We start from the raw sequence: 22,834 nt of genomic DNA, 5'->3' as shown, positions 1-22,834 counted from the left end.
ATCATAATTTTGGTTTTGCTAGTGTTAACTTGCATTCCTACTTCATGACAAAAAAATTCTAGTGCTTTCAAGTGTTCTTTCAAACCTTTAGCTGTCCTAACAAGAATTATGAGATCATCTGCATATAAGAGCAATCTTATCACAAAGTGGGCCAGCTGCACCCCTTCACCATTGGTCTTGTTTATCCACTCTTCTAACTTGTCAATATAGAGCTCGAATAATGTTGGAGATAGCGGACATCCTTGCTTAACCCTGATGTTGCTGTCAAAATCTTTTGATAGCCCTTCTGTCGTTCTGATTTTAGCTTTGACCTGCTCATATAATCTGTAAACCACTGATCTAAGTTTTTTAGGAACTTCCAACTCTTTCATTCTATCCCATAATTTATTACGTGGCACTGTGTCAAATGCTTTTTTAAAGTCCATGAAACACAAAAAGCCTCGTTCCCTGGAGTGTCCCAAACTTTCTCTATCAAGTGTCTAAGAGTGATGTCGTGATCTATAGTAGAGTGTTTCGGTCTAAACCCTGCTTGCCCTTTTACACGTTTGCCTTCTGTTTCAACCTAGTTGCTAATTTTTTGTTCTACCAAGCTACCAAATAACTAGCCAAATAGTGGATTGATCATGATGGTTCGGTAATTAGAAGGATTGTTTATATCTCTGCTTTTGTGGAGTGGGATCACCACACTTGTTGTCCATTTTACATGGAAACCTTCTCTATTGACACTGTTGAAAATCTTAGTGATGTGTGGTGTGAGGGTTTCAACACCCCATTTTAGGTATTCAGCTTGTAGCCCATCTATATCTTGCGCTTTACCAATAGCTAACCTCCTTGTGCTTTGAATAATATCCTTTTCGCTGAATAGCTCCCCTGTAGTCTCTGTTTCCATGGTTCTACGTTCTCCTAGATCACACTCATAGAGAGTCTTGGCATATTTCAGCCACTTAGTTCCTGTTATGTTGTTCTCTATCTGAGTTTTTCTCTACTGAAGCTCTTTCCATAACTTTCTGGGGTTGTTTTTACCAAGATTAGTCAATTCGATTCTTCTCTTGTTCACATACCCTTCTTTCTTCTTTTTAATCAGCTGATCATACTCCTTTCTACTTTCTTTGTTCATGTTCTCTTTCCAATTCCTTTTTGCCATTTTGCACTCTTCATCAAACCATGGATTGGCCAGAAAAGTGTTTTTGGCTTTTCTTGTGGCCCTAGATCTTTTACACTCCTCCAATACTTTAATGATAGTAAGAACAAGGTTATCCTTGTCCATGAAATGTTGTTTATCAGACTCGAGATGGTTCCCTGGAACCTAGACAGCTGCAAAAGAGAGTCTTGAAAAGTATCATGATTTTTTTGTGTTATTAAAACTTTGCTGATCAGAATCATCTTCCTCTTCTGTAAAGGTTTTGGGACCATATGTTGATCTTTAAGGTGATAACTGCGTCCCTTCCCCTATGACTTCCCTTTCCACGTGGAATTAAACCGGGCAGGCGACCATCAAGTGACTTTTAAATTGTACGGTTGGTGTTGACACATTGAATTTGACCAGAGGCGGCGTTGAGCGCTTAGATCACCGGAACCCCACACCCACTGATACAGATAGAATCAAATTTAACAATCTGTTACAATCTCCTCAAAACTGCTAGGCGTTCAACTCATTTCAATCAGTACCAGATAAATCATCGTGAAGCTCCGTGACATAGCCAGTAGCATTTGTCTTGGCGATGGGTTTACCAGGGGATGTTCGAGACGTCTGGGCAGCCAAAAGACAGTCCTTTCTTATTCCTTCTCCCAACGAGAATAATCCAAAAGCAAAATTAACACCCGAAGAGGAGAAGATCTTGCGAGCGAAGCGCTGTACAGATGGTACTCATTCTACTATTTTGTGATTGTTCCACTTATGGATTCTTTTCACACTGTAAATTAAATTTTACAATTTAAAATCAGTGAATCTTTGGTAAGGGTTATGGATGCTTTTAATATGGTGCTGGATAATCTTGGATTTAGATCGTAGACTTTCGTAAATGCTTTCGTGTTTGAATATTTTGTCAACAAACTATGGATTGCTTTTTGGAATCTGACGTTAAAGATCATGTTCTGTAATTAGGGCGACTTTTCATATGATATTCTGTATTGGGGTTGATTTTGCTTCTACGGCCACCCTTATTTGATCACATGTTGTAATTTGAAATGTCAACATTGAAAAAGTAATGCACAGCTCTTATCCAAAATCTTCAAACACAATTATAATTAACAGTGAAAAATGTATGTTTTTAATGCTTTCCACATCAAGGCTAATTACCTGCAAAACCTACAATGGACTGAGTGGTGTGCATTATATCATTTACTCGTGTAATTATATGTTAAGGTTAATGGAGTTAGTATTTGGAGAGTGTCTGATAAGTTGAAATCCTCAAATACTTATACACATTAAGCTAGGCGTCCATATAAACAAGTACCAAGGGGAACAAATCAAACATCCTCAAAAGAAAGCTCTCTCACAAGTTAGTATCCTCATGACTCAAGAAAATCAGCAAATCTTCAAAGCTGCCCTCAAAAAGATCTTTAGAAACTATGCTAATAACCCAGCTCACATAAAGAACCACTCTTTAAACAAGAACATGCTGATCCATCTAATGCAGAAGACGTTATAAGGGTGTTAGAGGGGTAGATAGCAGAATGAAAAGTATGTGATGGTGGAATGGCCAAAGAAAATAAGAAAGAATACAAAAAGATTTTATGGTGTAAAAAAAACAATATGTGAGAAGGATGAGCTGATCGCCCTAGGAAAACTCAACCCCAAAAGATTTTGGAAGGAGCCACGACAAAAGGGAAAACAAACAGAAAACAAAGTATTTGATGCAACCATTGAGCTTATTACCATTGCAGATACCAATGTGGCATAAAAAGGTTAGAAGGAGGCAAAACACAGGATATAAATGAGCTGCAAACAGAACATTTAAAGTGGGTATCGAGCTGCTTGCACCTTGTATCAAGCATCTTCAATCAAATTATTCAAGAGGTTTTCCTGAGAGTTTGGATAACTAGTGTTGTTATATCTCTATACAGAAGTGATGACCACTAATAACCCATCAAGTTACTGTACTATTATGGTTAATCGCCTCTTTGGAAAAAAACTAGAAGCATGGTTGAATGCAGAGTTGGTAGCTCTGCTGAAAATGTTGGATAAAGAGCCAAAGGATAGGCTAGTTTTAGACTGAAATACTCATGGTGTTTCCTTTAGGTTCTTGATTGAAAAACTATGGCACATCCAAGGTAATGAGGCTTTTTGTAACTTAATAAAATCCTTTGACACGGTACCATTGGAGAAATTATGGAATAAATGAAGAAACCAAGAGTTCCAAATGTGCTTAGAGTGGCTGTCTACAGATTCTATGATCATGTCATGGCTGAAACCAGAAACAATGAGGTAATGTCAGAGTGCTGTGGTAGCATTATTGACATCAAACAAGGTTGCTTGCTTTCATCAACATTCTTTCTGGTATACATTGATAAGCTGGAAGAATTGATAAACAAAGCTGGTAGGGAGAGAATTAAGCTGGCTAAGTATATAACAAAGTTACTATTATATGCAATTGATCTCGTATTAACTCCTAAAGCATCTCATAGTTTGAGAAAACCCCTGATGGCTATTGAAATCTTTTCTCAAAAGGGCCTAATGCAAGTCACTAGAAAAATCAAAATGGCAATCTTCTCATTGTGAAGAAAAAAGAAACAAATCAACTTTCTCTTTAGAGGAAAACCATTGGAAATGGTAGATGGATACAAATATTTGGCTACATTACTAGGTTCACACCCACAGCCCCTGCATCCAATGTGGATGTGCTCGGATGTGAATCTGCAGCCAGTTGTGGTCTGGACGTTGTCCAAATGCACATCCATAAGAGCACATTTGGAGCACATCTAGAGAGCACTCAAGTGCATCGAGGCCCGATATGTGCTTTTTGACCTAAAAAACACATTTAAAAGTGTTTGTTGATTTTTTTTCCATAAAAACCCAAAATGTCTCTTTATGAGGCCATTTAGAGTAAAAACATATCATTTGTTTGCTATTTTGCTCTCTTCTCTTTTAGTCTCCGTATTGGCATTTTTAAGCATAGGTGATTATTTTTGAAGGGGATCATTCCTAGGGTGCCTGATAACTTCCACAAAGGAGATCTAAGCATCTAAGATAAGCATTTAACCTTTTTCTCAAGTCATTTACTATTTAATTATTTATTTTAAATTGATGAATTGTTTCAAGTTTTTCTCTTTTTTTTAAAAAGAAAATGAACAAGTTTTGACCTCTGTTATAATGTTTTTTGTATCTTTACTTTGCAATTGTATGCTTTTATTTCTTAGTTATTTTCTAATTTAAATATATGTAATTTCTTATTATAGCAAGAAATCAAATTGCAAGAATGGCCAATAGTCAAAGCTCAATGGGCGAGGAATGAAACGATAAGTTCAAACCTGATATAAGATCTCCTTTACATAGACCTACCGCAAGGATTTCGCAAGTTAGATAGGTGGGGGATACAATTATAGGTGTAATTTCTACCAGAAAGTAGCCCATATTCTTGAGCGTGACTTTACTTTATGTCCCCTACTAGTGAAGGCATGGGAATGTGTAAAGGCATAGATGAAGGGGTTGTCTCTCATACAAACAACAAGATTTGTAAAAGAACTTGAAGAGGTTGATAAAATGGTTCTAAGAGCAAAACAAAGTGCCTATAATGGCAGAAAGAAAAAACCAATGACTTTATCTTATACAATAGCATCTTCCTAACATCCCTTCTTGTCTATGCCCTCTACAAAAGGTGAAGATAAGTACAAATCATCGCCCACAAAAGAAATTCATTAGACAAGGCATTCAAAATGGAGGCAAGGGGTATTGTGGAACAAAGAATATCATGTTGCCTCTATGCAAGAATTGGTGTTGGCAATCAATAGTGAAACTCTTGGTTCACAAGTCCTAAGTTTTAAAAGGTGCATACCACCTTATTGCAAAGAGAGAGGAATGTTGTAGAGACCTTGCTTCAACCAATTAGAGATTCTTGGATTGAATTGGGTGTTTCTATTGTTTTCAATGGACGGAAATATAACAAAAATCGTTTATTGATAAATTTTATTGCATTGCCCCCCAAAAGGGGGAAGGTTTTTGAGGGCAATTGATTGTGAAGGGGAAGTAAAAGATGCAAAGTTCATTTCTATAATCTATTAGAAATAGGGATTACTAAGAGGAGGAGGAGGAGGAGGAGGGAGGGCGGGGGGGTGAGGGTCGGGCGGGGGGGCGCTGGGTAGTGGGGTGAATCAATATTCCAACATTTTTTGGCCCAAATATGGATATGGGAAATAAACCATACACATGCATAAATAACAAAATTAGAAAGCAATAGAGAACATCCCACAAAGAAACTCATAACACCATATTTTGTTAAGTAGGGAAACCCAGGCCAAGGGAAAACCCCAATGGGGATTATACCCACAAGATGATCCACTAATCAAAAGTACCTTATAAAAGGTTTTGACCCTGTTAGGAGTCTATTAAATGCATATAGTGTATTTGTCCTTGTTAGCAAACTTTGACCTTGTTAGAGGCCTCAACCCTGTTAGGAGTTGTATTACAAAATGTGCTCACTGCACTACAACAATATACAACTTTACGAGTAGTGTAGAGAAATAACAAAAGCTTTACTGTACTGATATCCCAAATATCTGATTAGTCTTTTGTTGTTCCTTGCATCTAATCGATGCCCATCTACCTCTGTGTTGTTCTGACCATCAAAACATAATCTATTCAACATAAATAAAGCTCACATATCACAAACATATCATATGATAATCATCTGTGTCTTTGCTAATCAAAATACTTTGCCTTTATACTCTTTCCTTAACTCTCTGTTCAATTACCTAAATAACCAATTAACACAGTACCAAAACATATTATTAAAATCCATTAAGTAAGGGTTAACATCTAGGATGTCGTCCCTACATTGCCAAGCCCTTGAATTGATAAGTCAATTTAATGCTCTAGCCAAAATATCAATTATGTCCCATGTGTTCTGCCTGTGTGATAACAAGCTGTATTCTGTTCATTCTTCCAAAACATGTGCCAATTGTCATTCTAACATAAGCTAACATAGATACAACAACTAGACTCATTCTACCATATCCCAAAATTACAGCCTTGTATTTGCTTCCAGTGAAGCTCGCCAATGAAAACAATCTGGTTGCACCTTGTTTTCCTCTGTTATAAGTAGACAATTTCATCACTTTATCATATCAAAACTTTATCTTCATAATGAGCAAACTTAACTATGCATAGTGTTTCATAAATGACAACATCCAAGTACTTACGTCAGCCAACTTGCCAATGTAATAATCATCGAGTCCATAGAGATAGTGGGTAATGAGAATGTGTTCCAAGTAATTACAGATAACTCAAAAATTTATGGAGGTGCATTTTCTTTGGTTGAGGCAAGACACGAGCACATTTTTTAGACATCATGCACTTCCATACACTCCCTCAACTTGTTGATGCAACAAATTGACACTCAAATAGAGTAGGCAAAACAAATAAATGAAGAGGGTGAGGAGATCTAGATGTTTGTGATGGACCACCAAATGTCACAATCAATGTTTAGATCTTTCTCGAGATTGGAGTTGAAGATATATTTAATTTATTTATATAATTTAATTTATGTCATGTTCACTATCAATTTGTATATGAATTTTCTTAATATTTATTATTTTTGAATATGTTATATACAATTGTTATTAACTTATTGTTAACATGATCCTAGGTTGCTAAGACCCAATTTTCATGTCATACAATTGTTAAGAAATGACTTTTAAGGTGAAAGAGGCTTTTGTAACCAATGGGGTGTATGAAAGGCTTCAACCTAAAAGGTCAAGTCATTAGTATTGGATGACAATTGTTGGGCTCGTGTGGAATATGAATTGGAATTCACTGAGCTTATCATGACTATTCTTTGATTGCTGATATAGATGCACTTTGTTTGGGGGATGTCTATGATGACATGGACACAATGGTAGAGAGTAAAAGTGGCAATACAAAAACTTGAGAATTACCTTGTAGAATGTGAAACCTTTTGCAAAAAAGGAGTCGTCAATCATTCATCGTCCTTGGGAAAAGATAACTACACCATTGCACCTCCTTGCATATTTCTATCTTTGAGGTAATGTAACAAGAAAGTACTTTCTATGCCATGGAGATTACTATAAAATTTTCTACAGCTATAGATCTAGCTAGGAATTGAAAACAAACATGCAGAGAAAAAATATTGAAGAAATACAGAGCTTCGAAGATTTAAAAAAAATGTATTGATTACATTGTGCTCTCAATTATTTTATTACAATATTGCATGATTTATATAACAAATCAATGCATGAATTTAGAAATTTGAAACTAGCGCTCAACTGTTTGAAGGAGCAATTATGATAAAATTAACCAAGTTGTCTTTGAGTTTAAACATGCAAAGAAGACTGGAGACTACGGTATCACTGTTCAAACTAGAGCTCACTGTTTAAAACATTGAGTTAGAATTAATAACATCAACAGCCCCCCTTAATTCTAACTAAGGAAAAAAGAAGAAAATCAAAGAAAGGAGATAAGAGGGAAAATCTACAAACCCCCCTTTAAAATCTATAGAGAGAAATTCTTCTGTGACATGAAAAATATTGTGGATATCTGTTAAATCATAATCACCATAGTGCTGAATGAAGAACCTCCTTTGAAAACCAAAATGAAGATCAGGATCAATCTGCATGAGTGCCCCTAACAACACTACTTGAACAATGAACATATGGCAAACAAAGGTAAAACATTTGCCAATCAAATCGAAGATACAAAAGACAATAATCTGCATAGCTCCCTCAAACAAAGAATATATGGCAAATAGAGGCAAAACATCTACCATTGAAGGATACAGCTGACACATGAGTCTGTATGAGTGACCCTAACGACACTACTCAATCATGCATGAATAAATTGCTGATTGAAAATACAGATATGGAAAAAAAGGAAGAATTCACACCAAGAGGCATGACAAATCCACAAGTTGGAGTGTGTTACTGAAAAGAAAGACAAGATTCATGTAAAGAGAGCATGATCTTAACCTTTCTTTGAATTAGGTCCAACGTTTGATGTCGTGACATTTCAATACAAGCCTCTGCTTGTGGGCGTAAGCAGAATTGGTGGCTTCTGTTTGAAATAATTGAATGGCATGAGAAAGACAAATGCTTGAAATTCCATCTTGGAAAACTTGATCTTCAGTACCTGCAAACAAAAAAATGCATTTCTTTTCCTAGCAGCCTTAGCTTTGATATCATGTTGTTGCCATGGTTCTTGTACCGGCTAAATTGCAAAAATTCTATCTATGTTTTGAGTCATAACAAGTTCGAATGTATAAAAACTTCAAGCTTTGAAAGGACCAATTATCCATTGCATTTTTAATAGTTTTGTTACCTTGATGCATCCATGTTGTCTCCAGCTCCGTCCAATACTTCAAATTTTTGAAATCCAGTTCCCGAGTCTCAAGTTATCAAAGGTTATTGAAGCATCCCAAAACACATGTTTTCAAATAAATTATTAACCATTAACCTCTTGAAAAGGTTAAGGTTCAGGGTTCAAAATATGTGTTTCAATTTGAAATCTTAACTCTTCACCTCAAATGGGTTAAGATAAATTTTCAAAATACGTATTTTCTTCCTAACCATTAACCTCTTATCCAAAGGATAAAGTTAGCATCCCAAAACATGTATTTTGAATCCTTTTATTAACTCGTACCAATGATAAAAATGAGATTCGAGGAGATTATCATCTAAAAGGCAAGTGCTAAGATGGGAGCATGGGATGAGTGGTGATTATGTCATGAACAAGGCGTATGAACTATTTGACCAAATGTTTTCATCACCTACCTGAAGCACATCGGTGTTCTTTGAAACTTGTGGCGTCCAGGATCAAAGAAAATAATATATCATTTCCTTTGAAGCAGACTAAGAGGCAGTTGCAGTTGTCTTTCCTATGTCAACCGCTATATGTAAGCTCTCCATCACATTGCTAAAACAATGAATTAGTGCTGCATGGAATAGGAAAAGAAGCCCAATTATTTTCTAATAATTTGCGTTGCCAGAGAAAAGTCAAGCCATTTATCCCTCCTATGGGACACTCAATGCAAATGCATCAGGAATATGTATATGGTCTGACAAAAGGCTCCTGCATCGACCATATCTCTTGAATTGGTCTACCACATGATTCAAGGTCTCATAAACTCCATGCTCAAAGAAAGGATTCATTTCCAACCTGCGACATTTAATGGAAATATAAACAAGGCCCCGTGAATTGTTTGACAAAATGGCACCGTGATATTTGTTAATAAGATTTTCTAAACTTTCATTCAAAAGACAAGACATCGTCTCAACCTGCAGCTTCCAAAAGACATTAGTGGTATTTTCCATAATCCATGCCCGTGGTCTGCAGTGAACCCCACAAGGATGAAATCAGATGCCAGCCAAAGGAAGTGTGTAGCACGATATCTATTGGTGATATTGTCAACTGTTCGACCAAATGCTCGACTTCCATCAACTCACAGCTTTGTAAATTAACCCAGCAATTGGAAAGATCTCAACATAGACACTTGGACAAGGTGCATGAACTGTTTGTCAAAATGCTCTCTACACGATTTCATAGAGAGACTTCCATGTCACTGTTGGTTCAAAGAGTTGGCAAAACGAGCAGGTGAATAAGCATTTTTGTCTTGAGAAAACACGGGCCAAGTTGGGAAGTTTATGATTTGCTTGACCAAATGCCTCTAACCACAACATGATGTTCCGCCATGTTACAACCCGTGACTAATAAAGAACAGATGCCATGACAGGAAAGTTTGAGCTCGTAGAGATAAATTGCACCTTGTTCCAGCTCATAGCCATTACATGGAATTCAAAGACTATGGTCCAAATCTTCAAAGATCCATAGCCAAAACATTCAGCAATTGTTTTCTGAACATTGGCATGACAAAATTGAGCTTGTAAGATGTCTAACGAAATACCCCAAAGTGCCAACTCAGCATAGGCGGCAACAGCAGGATATGCACAATATAAAACAGTTAAATAAGGCATGTGATCATATATGCAAGGCACCCAAGGAGTTTAATATGTTACCTCAAAGGAAAGTAAGAAAAGAATGGGTTTAAAGAATAAAGATTTGGCTTCCAATACTACATGATTGACCAAAAGCCATGGATAATTCTAAGACCAATTATCTTGAACCAGGGCTCCCATCGGTTTCTGAACTATCATAGGCACATACATTTTCCATTGGAAGCTATGAACGAAGACCAAGTACATGTGGATGAATTATAAGAAAATTAGTTTCTCTTGTCACATGGACAAGATGGGAACTTCTAAATATAATGCAAGTGTCTCCTGAAGCGTATGCCATAGATCACTTTAATATGATCCAATTGCTATAAATCTCTTGAAGATTGCTTTTGAATTCAATGGAAAGGTTTGAGCAAATTCACAGGTAGATACTTGGATTTGAAGGTGCAGTTTTCATTAAGTTGAAGAGCTTGTGATCCATCATTATGACATGGGCAATATCTTATTCTTCATGTGATGTAATGGTTCTAATTTTCGACCTTTGGCAATAGCGACTTTTGTCATTTTGGTTTAATTTTTGTGAAGTTAATTAACCTCTTCAAAATTACGTATTTTGGAGGTAGTTATTAACCACGAAGGAGTAGTTCTTAACCTCCATCTCTATATAAGGAATCGTCTTACCTTTGTAAAGTGACTTTTTGGGACTTTTGAATAGGAGAAGAGTTAGGTTAGAATTTTGGTGATAAGATAATATTTGGAAAGTGTATATAAATTTTATCTTTGTAATAAAAAACTCCTCTTAGGTTCATGGTGCAAGAAAATAAAGGAAAATGCTATTTGAGGTCTCTTCTTTCAAAATCTAAATTGTTAAAATGTTGATTCTCTTGTAGTGAGCATTTTCATGGTATTGTGCACATGTTTATGAATCTTTGGATCAACATTGTGGTAGTGGTAATTCTCAAGCGTAGATCTTGATTGTTATTATTAGCGGTTTAAGTTAGTCTAGGAAAGCTTTGAAGTCGTGTGGTGCATTCGTCATCAATGGCTTTCTATTGATCTTTTAAAGTTTGATTTCATCTTTATTTGGAAAACTTCAAAATTATATCATACAAGGGAGCTGCCCCTCTAAACGCAGAGGAAGGCCGCATATCAAGGGCCTATCCAACTGTTGTGAACAATTTGCCACATACACTCCGTTGGGCCATTTTCAAGTGACAAATCTATTTACGAACAGATGTTTGGCGACTCTACTAGGGACCAAAACAAGAAAGGTTAATCAGTCGCTTGTGATGAAACAACATGGTATTGCTGCATGAGAATGTGCTTCCAGTTCGCTAGCCGAATTTTGGTTTCCAAGACATGCAAGAAGATATTATTTTAGATTTGAACACTCTAGCCTGGAGGTGTAGGCAAAGTGCACAACAATATCATCAAGTAAATCGAGTTCTAGAAGAAGAAGAAGAATTCGGGAAAATCTTGCGAAGAGCTCCTATTGGTCAAAATGTTGTAGTCATTGAAAGAATAGTTGCTATTTCAAGAAGGAACATGCAAAATCTTGGTCACATCCAAGGTCAAGTAAATAATAATCAGTAAGCTCGCTGATAAAGGTACCTTCCCTTGAATGAAGGTTGGCAACTCTATTTTGAAGTTTGAATATTGGCGATTCTATCCGAGGTTCGAATTCAAAACATGGTTTGGTGCAAAGGGAAAGTGGAAAGTGATAGTGATAGTGACACTGATGAGGAATATTTTTCATCTCCAAAGAAACAAATTCCTAATGAGCCTTTACAAGTTGAATTCTTGAAGAACTTTAATGGTGGCAAGAGGCTAGATCCTAGAATTGTTCATCCATACTTGCTACAAATTTTCAAAAGATCGAAAAAGATGATGGAAAACATTATGGATTTATTTCTCATGATCAAGAATACTTTTTAGCAAAAGGTTCAACATATAAAGATAAAGAAGGCCTTGTTGAAAAATGCCTTTCATCTAAATCAGCAATGGAGAATAATGGAAATGTCTCTCATTCACCCGCCTCTCAACAAAATCAGATTTTCATCGATCCTAAGGAAGGTAGCTTCCTGAAGAGTTTCTATGGTGGACGGAAACTAGATCCAGAAAAGATCCGTTTGTCTTTGCTCCGAACCTTGAAAAAGATAGACAAAGAAGATGGTAAAGATAATCAATTTTTCTCTTACAAGCCAAAATCATTTTCAAAAAGAAGTCCCAGATGCTATAATAAGGAAGACTTTGCTCAGAAAAATGATTCATGTGAATCAAGGATGGATAATGGTGGTCGAAAAAGCAGCCCAATGCCTACACCTATTGCTCATCCAAATCACACTTCCATTGATCCTAATCAGGTTGAGTTTTTAAAAAGCTTCTATTGCAATGCACGCCTAGAGCTTGACAAAGTCCATCCTTCTTTACTTCAAACATTGCAAGAACTTGAGAAAGAAGACCCATGCAAGAATTATTTCCTTGGTAACAGAACATCTCCCGATCCAAATGTTAGAAAGGACTCATCTAAATCTTCATGCATGAAAGAAGACGGGGATCCTATGTCTAATGAAGGAGATGGTTGTGAAATGGAGGCTATAGGAGAAGAAGGGTTTGCTAATGTATCAGGGCATCACTATGAAGATTTCAATACCCAGGAGAACATATTCAATCATCTCAATCCTAATGAGAAAGAAAAAGAAATATCAAATGTTTCTCAAGGAACTACACAACATATGATTAAAGATGAGGGAAATTTGGATCAAGGTGAATTTCATACTACTTTTATTCCTACTTGGTGCCTCAATGCTTCAGATGATGACTTCCTTTGTGGGGAAGACCTTCCTATATATATTCAACCCTAATCATTAATGATGAGAACTCTATTGCTAAAGTCGATTCTTTAGAATATTTTTCACTATCTTCTACCATTACCATTGATGAAGAAATAACCACAAGTGGAATCTTGCAGACATCTCCGTTAACTCCTGAGATTGAAGTCTTTACTTTTGAGGATGTTGAGGAGTTTTTAGAAAGTGGTATGATCATCACAAGAGTAGAAGATCATTTTCAAGAGAAAGATGATGAGTTGTCAAGAAATCCTTTTCAAGGTTACATGCAAGTGGAATATGAAACTTTCCCATTTTGTGAAGATGGTCATCAAGAAGAATCAATGTACCAAGTTTGTGAAAACATTGATGAAAATTTAATAATAGATATGATGGAAATGGGAATTAAGGATAGGCCTCAAAGTAAGAGAAGATGACACATTAAGTTCTCTCTTCCTCATGCATGAAACTTGAATTTGAAGCATTCAAGTTCACAAGTGGAGACTAAATGAAGAAAACATTGTGATGGTATCTCACACTAGAGAAGTACTTGGCCTTGAAGAAATGTGTTGTGATCTAATGATTGAAAAATGTGAAGATGAAGGCATAGATGATGATGCTCTTTTAAAAGAATTTCCCTTACATCAATATCAACTGATGATCAATTCCCCTGATCAGATAGACTCATTAGAGGATGTGTGCACCAAAATGGAAAAGATGATTGTTTCTTCTTTGAGTGATCTGATGGGAGAAGAGGAAGAAATACATCATGGGAAGATCCAATGTAACAAGGATGTGCATTCATGTTGGAATAATTTCATAGAGAATACAAACACAATCATCCCCGTGGAAAAGAAAGAGTGTTTGGTGTCAGAAATAAGTTCAGGAATTCATGATGACCAATCACTACAATTTCAAGTAGAAGGCTTGTCAAGTAGAGAAAAGTATCATAAATGCATTCAGAAATTTGAGAGCCTTATCCTTCAACTCTTTCAAAATGAAGTCATCAATGATATGCAACATGAAGCAGAGTTGATTCTGAAGTCAGAGATTTTTGATGAAGCTTGGTTATTTGGATACCTTCCTTTATCCAGAGATGTCGGGCATGCTAAGGACTCAGAGTTAGAATTCAAGGAGTGCACTTATATTTGAGCCCATGGAAGCTTGAGAGTTGTCACATGTTGGCACGCCATGGTATTTATTTTCCCCAACCAGTGAACAGATTTGCATGATTATACCTTGATTCACTGGAGGTAGGGGGACCTACCTTGTACATAGTCTAATTAGGGTTTTTTGTTGTGTTGTTTTGTTGTGCTTGGTCTTCCTTTTATTTGTCTTGTTTTTGGTGTTAGTTTCCCCCTTTGCCAAGTGTTTCCTCATGTGACTTTGTAGCCCAATGGATAAGGCACTATTGTAGTTATTCTGGATTCGAGCTTCATCCTTATCAGTCCTTGTCCCCAGTTAGAGCTAGTTGTTGCCATGGTTCTTGTACCGACTAAATTGCGAAAATTCCATCTATGTTTTGAGTCAAAACAAGTTCGAATGTATAAAACTTCAAGCTTTTAAAGGACCAATTATCCATTGCATTTTTAATAGTTTTCTTACCTTGATGGATCCATGTCTCCAGCTCTGTCCAACACTTCGAATTTTTGAAATCTGGTTCCCGAGTCTCAAGTTATCAAAGGTTAATGAAGCATCCCAAAACACGTGTATTCAAATAAATTATTAACCATTAACCTCTTGAAAAGGTTAAGGTTCAGGGTTCGAAATACGCTTTTCAATTGAAATCTTAACCTCTTCACCTCAAAATGGGTTAAGATAAATTTTCAAAATACGTATTTTCTTCCTAACCATTAACCATTAACCATTAACCTCTTATCCAAAGGTTAAGGTTAGCATCCCAAAACACGTATTTTGAATCCTTTTATTAACTCGTACCAATGATAAAAATGAGATTCGAGGAGATTATCATCTAAAAGGCAAGTGTCAAGATGGGAGCATGGGATGAGTGGTGATTATGTCATAACAAGGCATATGAACTATTTGACCAAATGTTTTCATTACCTACCTGAAGCTCATCAGTGTTCTTTGAAACTTGTGGTGTCCAGGATCAAAGAAAATAATATATCATTTCCTTTGAAGCAGACTAAGAGGCAGTTGTAGTTGTCTTTCCTATGTCAGCCCACTATATGTAAGTTCTCCATCACATTGCAAAAACAATGAATTAGTGCTGCATGGAATAGGAAAAGAAGCCCAATTATTTTCTAATAATTTGCGTTGCCAGAGAAAAGTCAAGCCCATTATCCCTCCTATGGGACACTCAATGCAGATGCATTAGGAATATGTATATGGTCTGACAAAAGGCTCCTGCACTCACCATATCTCTTGAATTGGTCTACCACATGATTCAAGGTCTCACAAACTCCATGCGCAAAGAGAGGGTTCATTTCCAACCTGCAACATTTAATGGAAATATAAACAAGGCCCGTGAACTATTTGACAAAATGGCACCATGATATTTGTTAATAAGATTTTCTAAACTTTCATTCCAAAGACAAGACATCATCTCAGCTTGCAGCTTCCAAAAGACAGTAATGGTATTTGCCATAATCCATGCCCGTGGTCTGCAGCAAACCCCACAAGGATGAAATCTGATGCCACCCAAAGGAAGTGTGTAGCACGATATCTATTTGGTGATATTTTCAACTGTTCGACCAAATGCCCAACTTCCATCAACTCACAGCTTTGTAAATTAACCCAGCAATTGGAAAGATCTCAACACAGGCACTTGGATAAGGTGCATGAACTATTTGTCAAAATGCTCTTTACACGATTTCATAGAAAGACTTCCATGTCATTGTTGGTTTAAAGAGTTGGCAAAACGAGTAGGTGAATAAGCATTTTCGTCTTGAGAAAACACAGGCCAGATTGGGAAGTTTATGATTTGCTTGACCAAAACATGATGTTCCACCACGTTACAACCTGTGACTAATAAAGAATAGATGCCATGACAGGAAAGTTTGAGTTCATGGAGATAAATTGCACCTTGTTCCAGCTCATAGCCACTACATGGAATTCAAAGACTATTGGTCCAAATCTTCAAAGATCCATAGCCAAAACATTCAACGATTGTTTTCTGAACATTGACACAACAAAATTGAGCTTCTAAGATGTCTAATGAAATACCCCAAAGCGCCAACTCAGCATAGGCGGCAACAACAAGATATGCACAATATAAAATAGTTAAGGCATGTGATCGTATATGCAGTGCACCCAAGGAGTTTAATATGTTACCTCTAAGGAAAGTAAGAAAGGAATGGATTTAAAGAATAAAGATTTGGCTTCCATACTACATGATCAACCAAAAGCCCTTGATAATTCCAAGATCAATTATCTTGAACTAGGCCTCCCATCAGTTTCTGAACTATCGCAGGCACATACATTTTCAATTGGAAGCTATGAACGAAGACCAAGTACACGTGGATGAATTATAAGAAAATTAGTTTCTCTTATCACATGGACAAGATGGGAACTGCTAAATATAATGCAAGTGTCTCCTGAAGCATATGCCATAGATCACTTTAATATGATCCAATTGCTATAAATCTCTTGAAGACTGCTTTCGAATTCAATGGAAAGGTTTGAGGAAATTCACAAACAGATACTTGGATTTGAAGGTGCAGTTTTCATTAAGTTGAAGATCTTGTGATCCATCATTATGACATGGGCAATATCTTATTCTTCATGTAATGTAATGGTTCTAATTTTCTACCTTTGGCAATAGTGACTTTTGTCATTTTGGGTTAATTCTTGTGAGGTTAATTAACCTCTCCAAAATTACGTATTTTGGAGGTAGTTATTAACCACAAAGGAGTAGTTCTTAACCTCCATCTCTATACAAGGAATCATCTTACCTTTGTAAAGTGACTTTCTGGGACTTTTGAATAGGAGAAGAGTTAGGTTAGAATTTTGGTGATAAGATAATATTTGGAAAGTGTGTACAAATTTTATCTTTGTAATCGAAAATTCCTCTTAGGTTCATGGTGCAAGAAAATAAAGGAAAATGCTATTTGTGTTCTCTTCTTTCAAAATCTAAATTGTTAAAATGTTGATTCTCTTGTAATGAGCACTTTAATGGTATTGTGCATATGTTTATGAATCTTTGGATCAACATTGTGGTAGTGGTAATTCTCAAGCATAGATCTTGATTGTTATTATTAGCGGTTTAAGTTAGTCCAAGAAAGCTTTGAAGTCGTGTGGTGCATTCGTCATCAATGGCTTTCTATTGATCTTTTAAAGTTTGATTTCATCTTTATTTGAAAAACTTCAAAATTATATCATACGAGGGAACTGCTCCTCTAAACGCAGAGGAAAGCCGCATATCAAGGGCCTATCCAATTGTTGTGAACAATTTGCCACATACACTCTATTGGGCCATTTTCAAGTGACAAATCTGTTTACCAACACATGTAAAATTTTCTACAGCTATAGATCTACCTAGGAATTGAAAACAAACATGCAAAGAAAAAATATTGAAGAAATATAGAGCTTCGAAGATTAAAAAAATTGTATTGATTACATTGTGCTCTCTATTATTTTATTACAATATTGCATGATTTATATAGCAAATCAATGCATGAATTTAGAAATTGGAAACTAGCGCTCAACTATTTGAAGGAGCAATTATGATAAAATTAACCTAGTTGTCTTTGAGTTTAAACATGCAAAGAAGACTGGAGACTGCAGTATCACCGTTCAAATTGGAGCTCACTGTTTAAAACATTGAGTTAGAATGAATAACATCAATAATTACCACCATATAGAGGTGCTGAAGTTGCTAATGGTTACAAGCGAGCATTTACTAAAATCTTCCAAGATGAAGTGGAGAAAGAAGTTAGGAAATAATTTGACATGTTTGTCTTACGAAGAATTCATACTCCAACTATTAATGACCAATTTGACACGGATGGTGTCACATTCATGGTCAAGATTTTGTGTACCTCCAACCTATTGCAATCAAAATCCTCCCACAAGTTGCTTTGTTACCTCTTATATAACCTACAATTTAATATTTAACATTTTTAAATTTACATAGCAATTTTCTATTTTTGTTGGTTTTCTATCTAGGTTGCAAGTTCTTCTGCCACTTAGCAGGATTGGATTACATACTTATTTATCCACTTAGTGAAGCTTGATAGGCTGGGTTCAAAAAAACCTAAATACTTGGTTTATACTCATTCCAATTTGCATTTTTTGTCATGTAAGGATCCCTACTACAAGGATGGGCCAACAAAGCTTTGGGATGTATCCCTTAGTGTGCCAACTTGGACACAACCATTGAGGATCTTACTAGACTCACTATGGCTTATGATGATTATGATGACATCCCTATGCATAGTGCATCTAGTGTGAGTGGAACCACTTTGGGTTCAAAACGATCTTGAACTTGCAACAATTGAAAATGCAAATTCAATAGATGTTGATTTTTTTGATAATCTTGTTGATGACTGATGAATCATGAACTGAATTTTGTAATTATAATGGTTTTCTTGGAACCGTGAACATAAACATATACAATATGGCTTGTTTGAATATTTGTGAACTATTAATTTGGCGTCAATATTTATCTTTGGCATTGATTGATGATGAAGTATCTTACTAGCAAATGATTTAATTCTATATCATTCTTCTACCTTTTTTGTGTATATATACACTTACCCAAATGCATCCAAATGTGTAAAAACAATTCTCCACATATCTATGTAATGGGTTCTTGTACCTGCATCCAAATTGGCAAATTAGATATTTGGGCCTTGATTTCCACAACTCAGTTGGGAAACATGCAGTGCAAAAAAGAATTAAGGTGGGTCAAAAGCATTGTGCTCCCTACATAATAGTAGCAGAAATGTGGAGTTATGGGATTGGTAAATCAAGATAATGCTTTTTTGGCATTTTTGTTACTCTAGTGATCCTCTATGGGTGTGAAATTTGGGACAACAACATGTCAAATGACAAGTAGACTCAATTTGAAAGAATATAAAAGCATCTAGTCATAAGAAATTTTAAAATAAAGACTGTTGTTCTATATGATATTTTTTTTTTGGTAATAGAGACAAGTACTTGCCCCTTGTAAGCATTAGTGATGGTTTGATTGTTAAGTTACCTATAAAAGGTCCAAGGTATGGAGAAACATCACCGGCCTAAGCTAATTATGCAGGAAGAAATAACACATGGATGAGGAAATGGGTTGTTTATATGTAATGCCCCTAATTCAAAGCCTAAAACCATAATGTGATTTAATAAAATTTAATTCAAAATTGAAACTTATTTATATGAACCTCTGCTATTTATTAACCAAGTATAGTTGAAAAGAGAATAAGGGAATGAGCAAACAACTAAGATACCTCTCTATCGAAGAACTTTAATATCAATCATTCTCAATACTAGGAAGAAGAAACACAACAATTAATGGAGTATCCATGGGATCGCTTATAACAGATGAACTAAAACACTTTGAAGACATCCATGAGTATGGCATCAAAAGGTTTGTGATAGCCTCAACAATGCGCATTGCCAACTAAGTTAAGTCTATGATGATCACATGACTCCAACATGAATTGAGGTATAACAAAGGAACCGTTGATTTTTATATAAGTTAGAGATTATAGGAAGGAGATGTATTGTCTGCAAGGATGTGTCGATACAAAGATCGATTCTATGATGCGATATGAAAATATAATAAATAGAAACATCAACTCCTGTGCAAGAGGTGTTAAACAACAACCATTGACGATATTGGAAGCCTACATAATGTGAAAGGGATATCAATGATGTGTGCAAACACGATGAATCAAGAACGACAAGAAGAAATTACATACAACTCAAGGATATCGATTACTAATGCAATGTTGATAAATTTTGATCAAGGCTGGTAAAAGACAACTATCATTAACCAGTTTTTGTTATGAGAATAACAGTTGAGTTACCTGCAATCTGTAGGCTAATCATAAGATAAATTAGCGATTAAGCATATGCCAATAATTACTAAGTTCTAGGAAGAGGTGATTATCAAACCACAAAAATCTATAATCAACATCTCCAAGTATTCATGGTGCAAACTTGATATATAACATATATTTTAGTACATATAGCCAATGTTATCTATTGGAGGGATCGATAAGATTAATATCATCAACATCCTGAATAATGTCATTAATGATGAAGCTTATTATAGACACTGATACTAAGGATATATTTATATGAAAAGGTAGTGATCCATAACAGAGATGTGAAAGTCAATTTGCTAAACAACACAGTGCAGAATCACTTTGATCAATATAAACAGTATTATTAAATTCATTAGCAGACAACAGCGATTAATGATAATTCCATGGATAGCAGATTAATCACAATGAAAAGGTGTCATTGAAAGAAAGGATCTAATTAAAATGTAAATAAGGAAGTGATAAAATAAGCAATTGTTATGAAGGGAGATGAGTATTAATAGGCACGAAACATGTCTTTTGAAACACAATCAATCACTTCAATTGCAAGATATGTGAAGCCATTCAAATTCCCTTCAGCAAGAATCATGAAATACTTTTCTTTTATTTATTAATTCTTAAACGGGTCTGCTTTGTTTAGAGCAAATTGCCAATGGCATTTTGGTGAAGGCACATATTGGCAAGTCGGAGACAACATCTAAGCATTGCAGATATATCAGACACAACATGCAGGATTGATTGCAAGCTATAGTCATAGGCATATTAGAAACAGCATCAGATTAGCATTGCAAGAATTGACACAGCAACTCTTATCAATGCTAAAGCGATCTCTATATCAGACGTTGCAAGTACTTAACTCTAAATGTAAGAACCCCTGCTGGTTCTAGCTCTGACAAGCACCAAGTTGCTTTACCATTCAGATGTTTAACATTGTCAAATGCTTTGCTTGCAAACTTTATCTCGTTGTCTTATCTATTCAGAATGCCTTTGTTTGCTTAGAATGGTTTCAAATATAGTTAAATACCTGCAAATGATTATTAGGAAGTCCAAGAAAAGAACTGAATACAAATGCAATCTTTTTTTTGTCCATTTCAATGCTTATATATGATTTGTACATATAAAATGTGCATCTACAACCAATAAACATTTGGCATGCAAGTTAGTTTTAATCCTTCACATTCAAACTGTAATACTGTTAAAATTACTAATTACAAATTCTGAGAAATCAGAATACAATGCTCAAATTCAATGCATATGAAATCTTTTTGAAAACTAAAGCAAAAAACTCGTAGCTGATTGCATGAATTAATAATGTCTTCGTTTTTTATGCCACTCTTCATAGATGATTTCAAATTGATACCCAGGCTGGAGAAACTTTGATTTGAGGCACTTTATACTTACAACGTGCCTTATCCCTGTCAAATGCTGCCCTAACCATAGTTTGCGAACTCTCCAAGTACTCTAAGAGTTGCCGAGTACTCTCAAGTTTTTTTGCTGGGCGAGTACTCTCAAGTTTAACTCTTGCATATTTATAGATGTTTAAAAACGTAGGTAAAAATGTTGATGCAGGGAAAACATTGGATTAGATGCATTTTTCACATCATTTTAGTGCTATAAAACTAGACATTTTCTCTATTGAAATCTCAATTACTAATTTAATACATTTTTTATAATTGTATTCTACAAAAAAAAATATGTTTCTTTAAGTGATTTTAAATTTTAGTACTTTCTGAGTTGCTGAGTTTTCCCTGAGTTTTTGTTGAGTAAATGCCAAGTTTTTTCCGAGTTGAAAATTTTGGGCTTGCGGAGTACTCTCCAAGTCCGAGTCTGCAAACTATGGCCCTAACAATTAAATCACAGGCTCCAAATAGCTGCCGTTGCCTGTAGAAGGAAGACAGCTTCTTAAACATCAAACACAGACTTAACTAATAGCGAGGATCAGCATTTAATATCATTCCCAGCTCTATGCAAGTTACTTCTGATCTGTTATGCAGGAACTTCCTCACAATTTAGATACCAATTTAAGCACACTCTTAACCTCTAAATGAGCTTAATGCTTACACAATTCATTGGTAGAGATCAACCAATTCAAGGTGCAAAATACTTGGAAGAATTCCCAATTCTTCCAACCTTCAAATGCTGAAACCCTTGGCTCCAATATTCATCACAAATTCATAAAATAACAAATGCATAGTAACATAAGCAACATAATGAGAAAGAACTCATGTGAGTCTTTTATAACTTTTGTGGGAGAACTCCACACTTATTAAGCCAATGTGGGATAAATAGATATACTTTGTCCTTTAATAATTCATTTACCCCAATACTTCAATTAATACCTTGGCTTAAGCTTCCATGAATTGATTGAAAATGCCCCCTTCCATTACTCAACCTTCAATTTAAGTGAAATTATAAAGTCAAATGATAACTTTTTAATAGACTGTTTAATGCTTTAATAATAATTTGGCCTCTAAAATAATAATAACTCACAAATACTTATCCTTTAAATCTGCCATCTGAAACATGAGTCACACCTATTATTTCCCCTTGTGACCAAATGAACTTTCCAAAAAGAGAAAGGGTCCCTATCAATCATCACCAGACTTACCATTAATAGTAAGTACATGAAACTAAGCCGAAACTAAGTCGAATCTGAGCCAAATGAAGACCAAACTGGAACATACTAAATTGTGGAGAAGACAAGACCCTCCCATAACCGAGGCTCTGTCTCAGAAGTTCCTCTGTCCACACCAGCCTACAAGGGACACAATAATAGGCTAACAACTTGTCCTCTGATGCTGGCTAAAAAGGGGACATTTCACTATATCTGAAACAGCGATATTGTTGCTATAAGCAACATAGCAGACTTCATTGCATAGA

At 35.6% G+C, this 22,834-nt stretch overlaps 1 protein-coding gene across 1 annotated transcript in view; it reads left to right on the top strand.

Moving 5' to 3' along the window:
- Positions 1–1,514: 1,514 nt before the first annotated feature.
- The window catches only part of LOC149550786 (early nodulin-93-like), a 43,314-nt gene continuing 21,994 nt past the window's right edge, over positions 1,515–22,834 (top strand). Inside the window, exon 1 of the mRNA XM_089786361.1 lies at positions 1,515–1,863. Within this exon, the coding sequence (XP_089642487.1) occupies positions 1,722–1,863 (142 nt within the window). The 5' untranslated portion in view covers positions 1,515–1,721. The remainder of the gene's footprint in view (positions 1,864–22,834) is intronic.

The sequence above is a fragment of the Cupressus sempervirens genome, chromosome 6, assembly GCF_028749045.1.
Source record: "Cupressus sempervirens isolate cs-2001-9-10 chromosome 6, ASM2874904v1, whole genome shotgun sequence".
NCBI lineage: Eukaryota > Viridiplantae > Streptophyta > Pinopsida > Cupressales > Cupressaceae > Cupressus > Cupressus sempervirens.
Note: the sequence above shows the minus strand (reverse complement) of the source record. Positions and strands in the feature narration are given on the sequence as shown.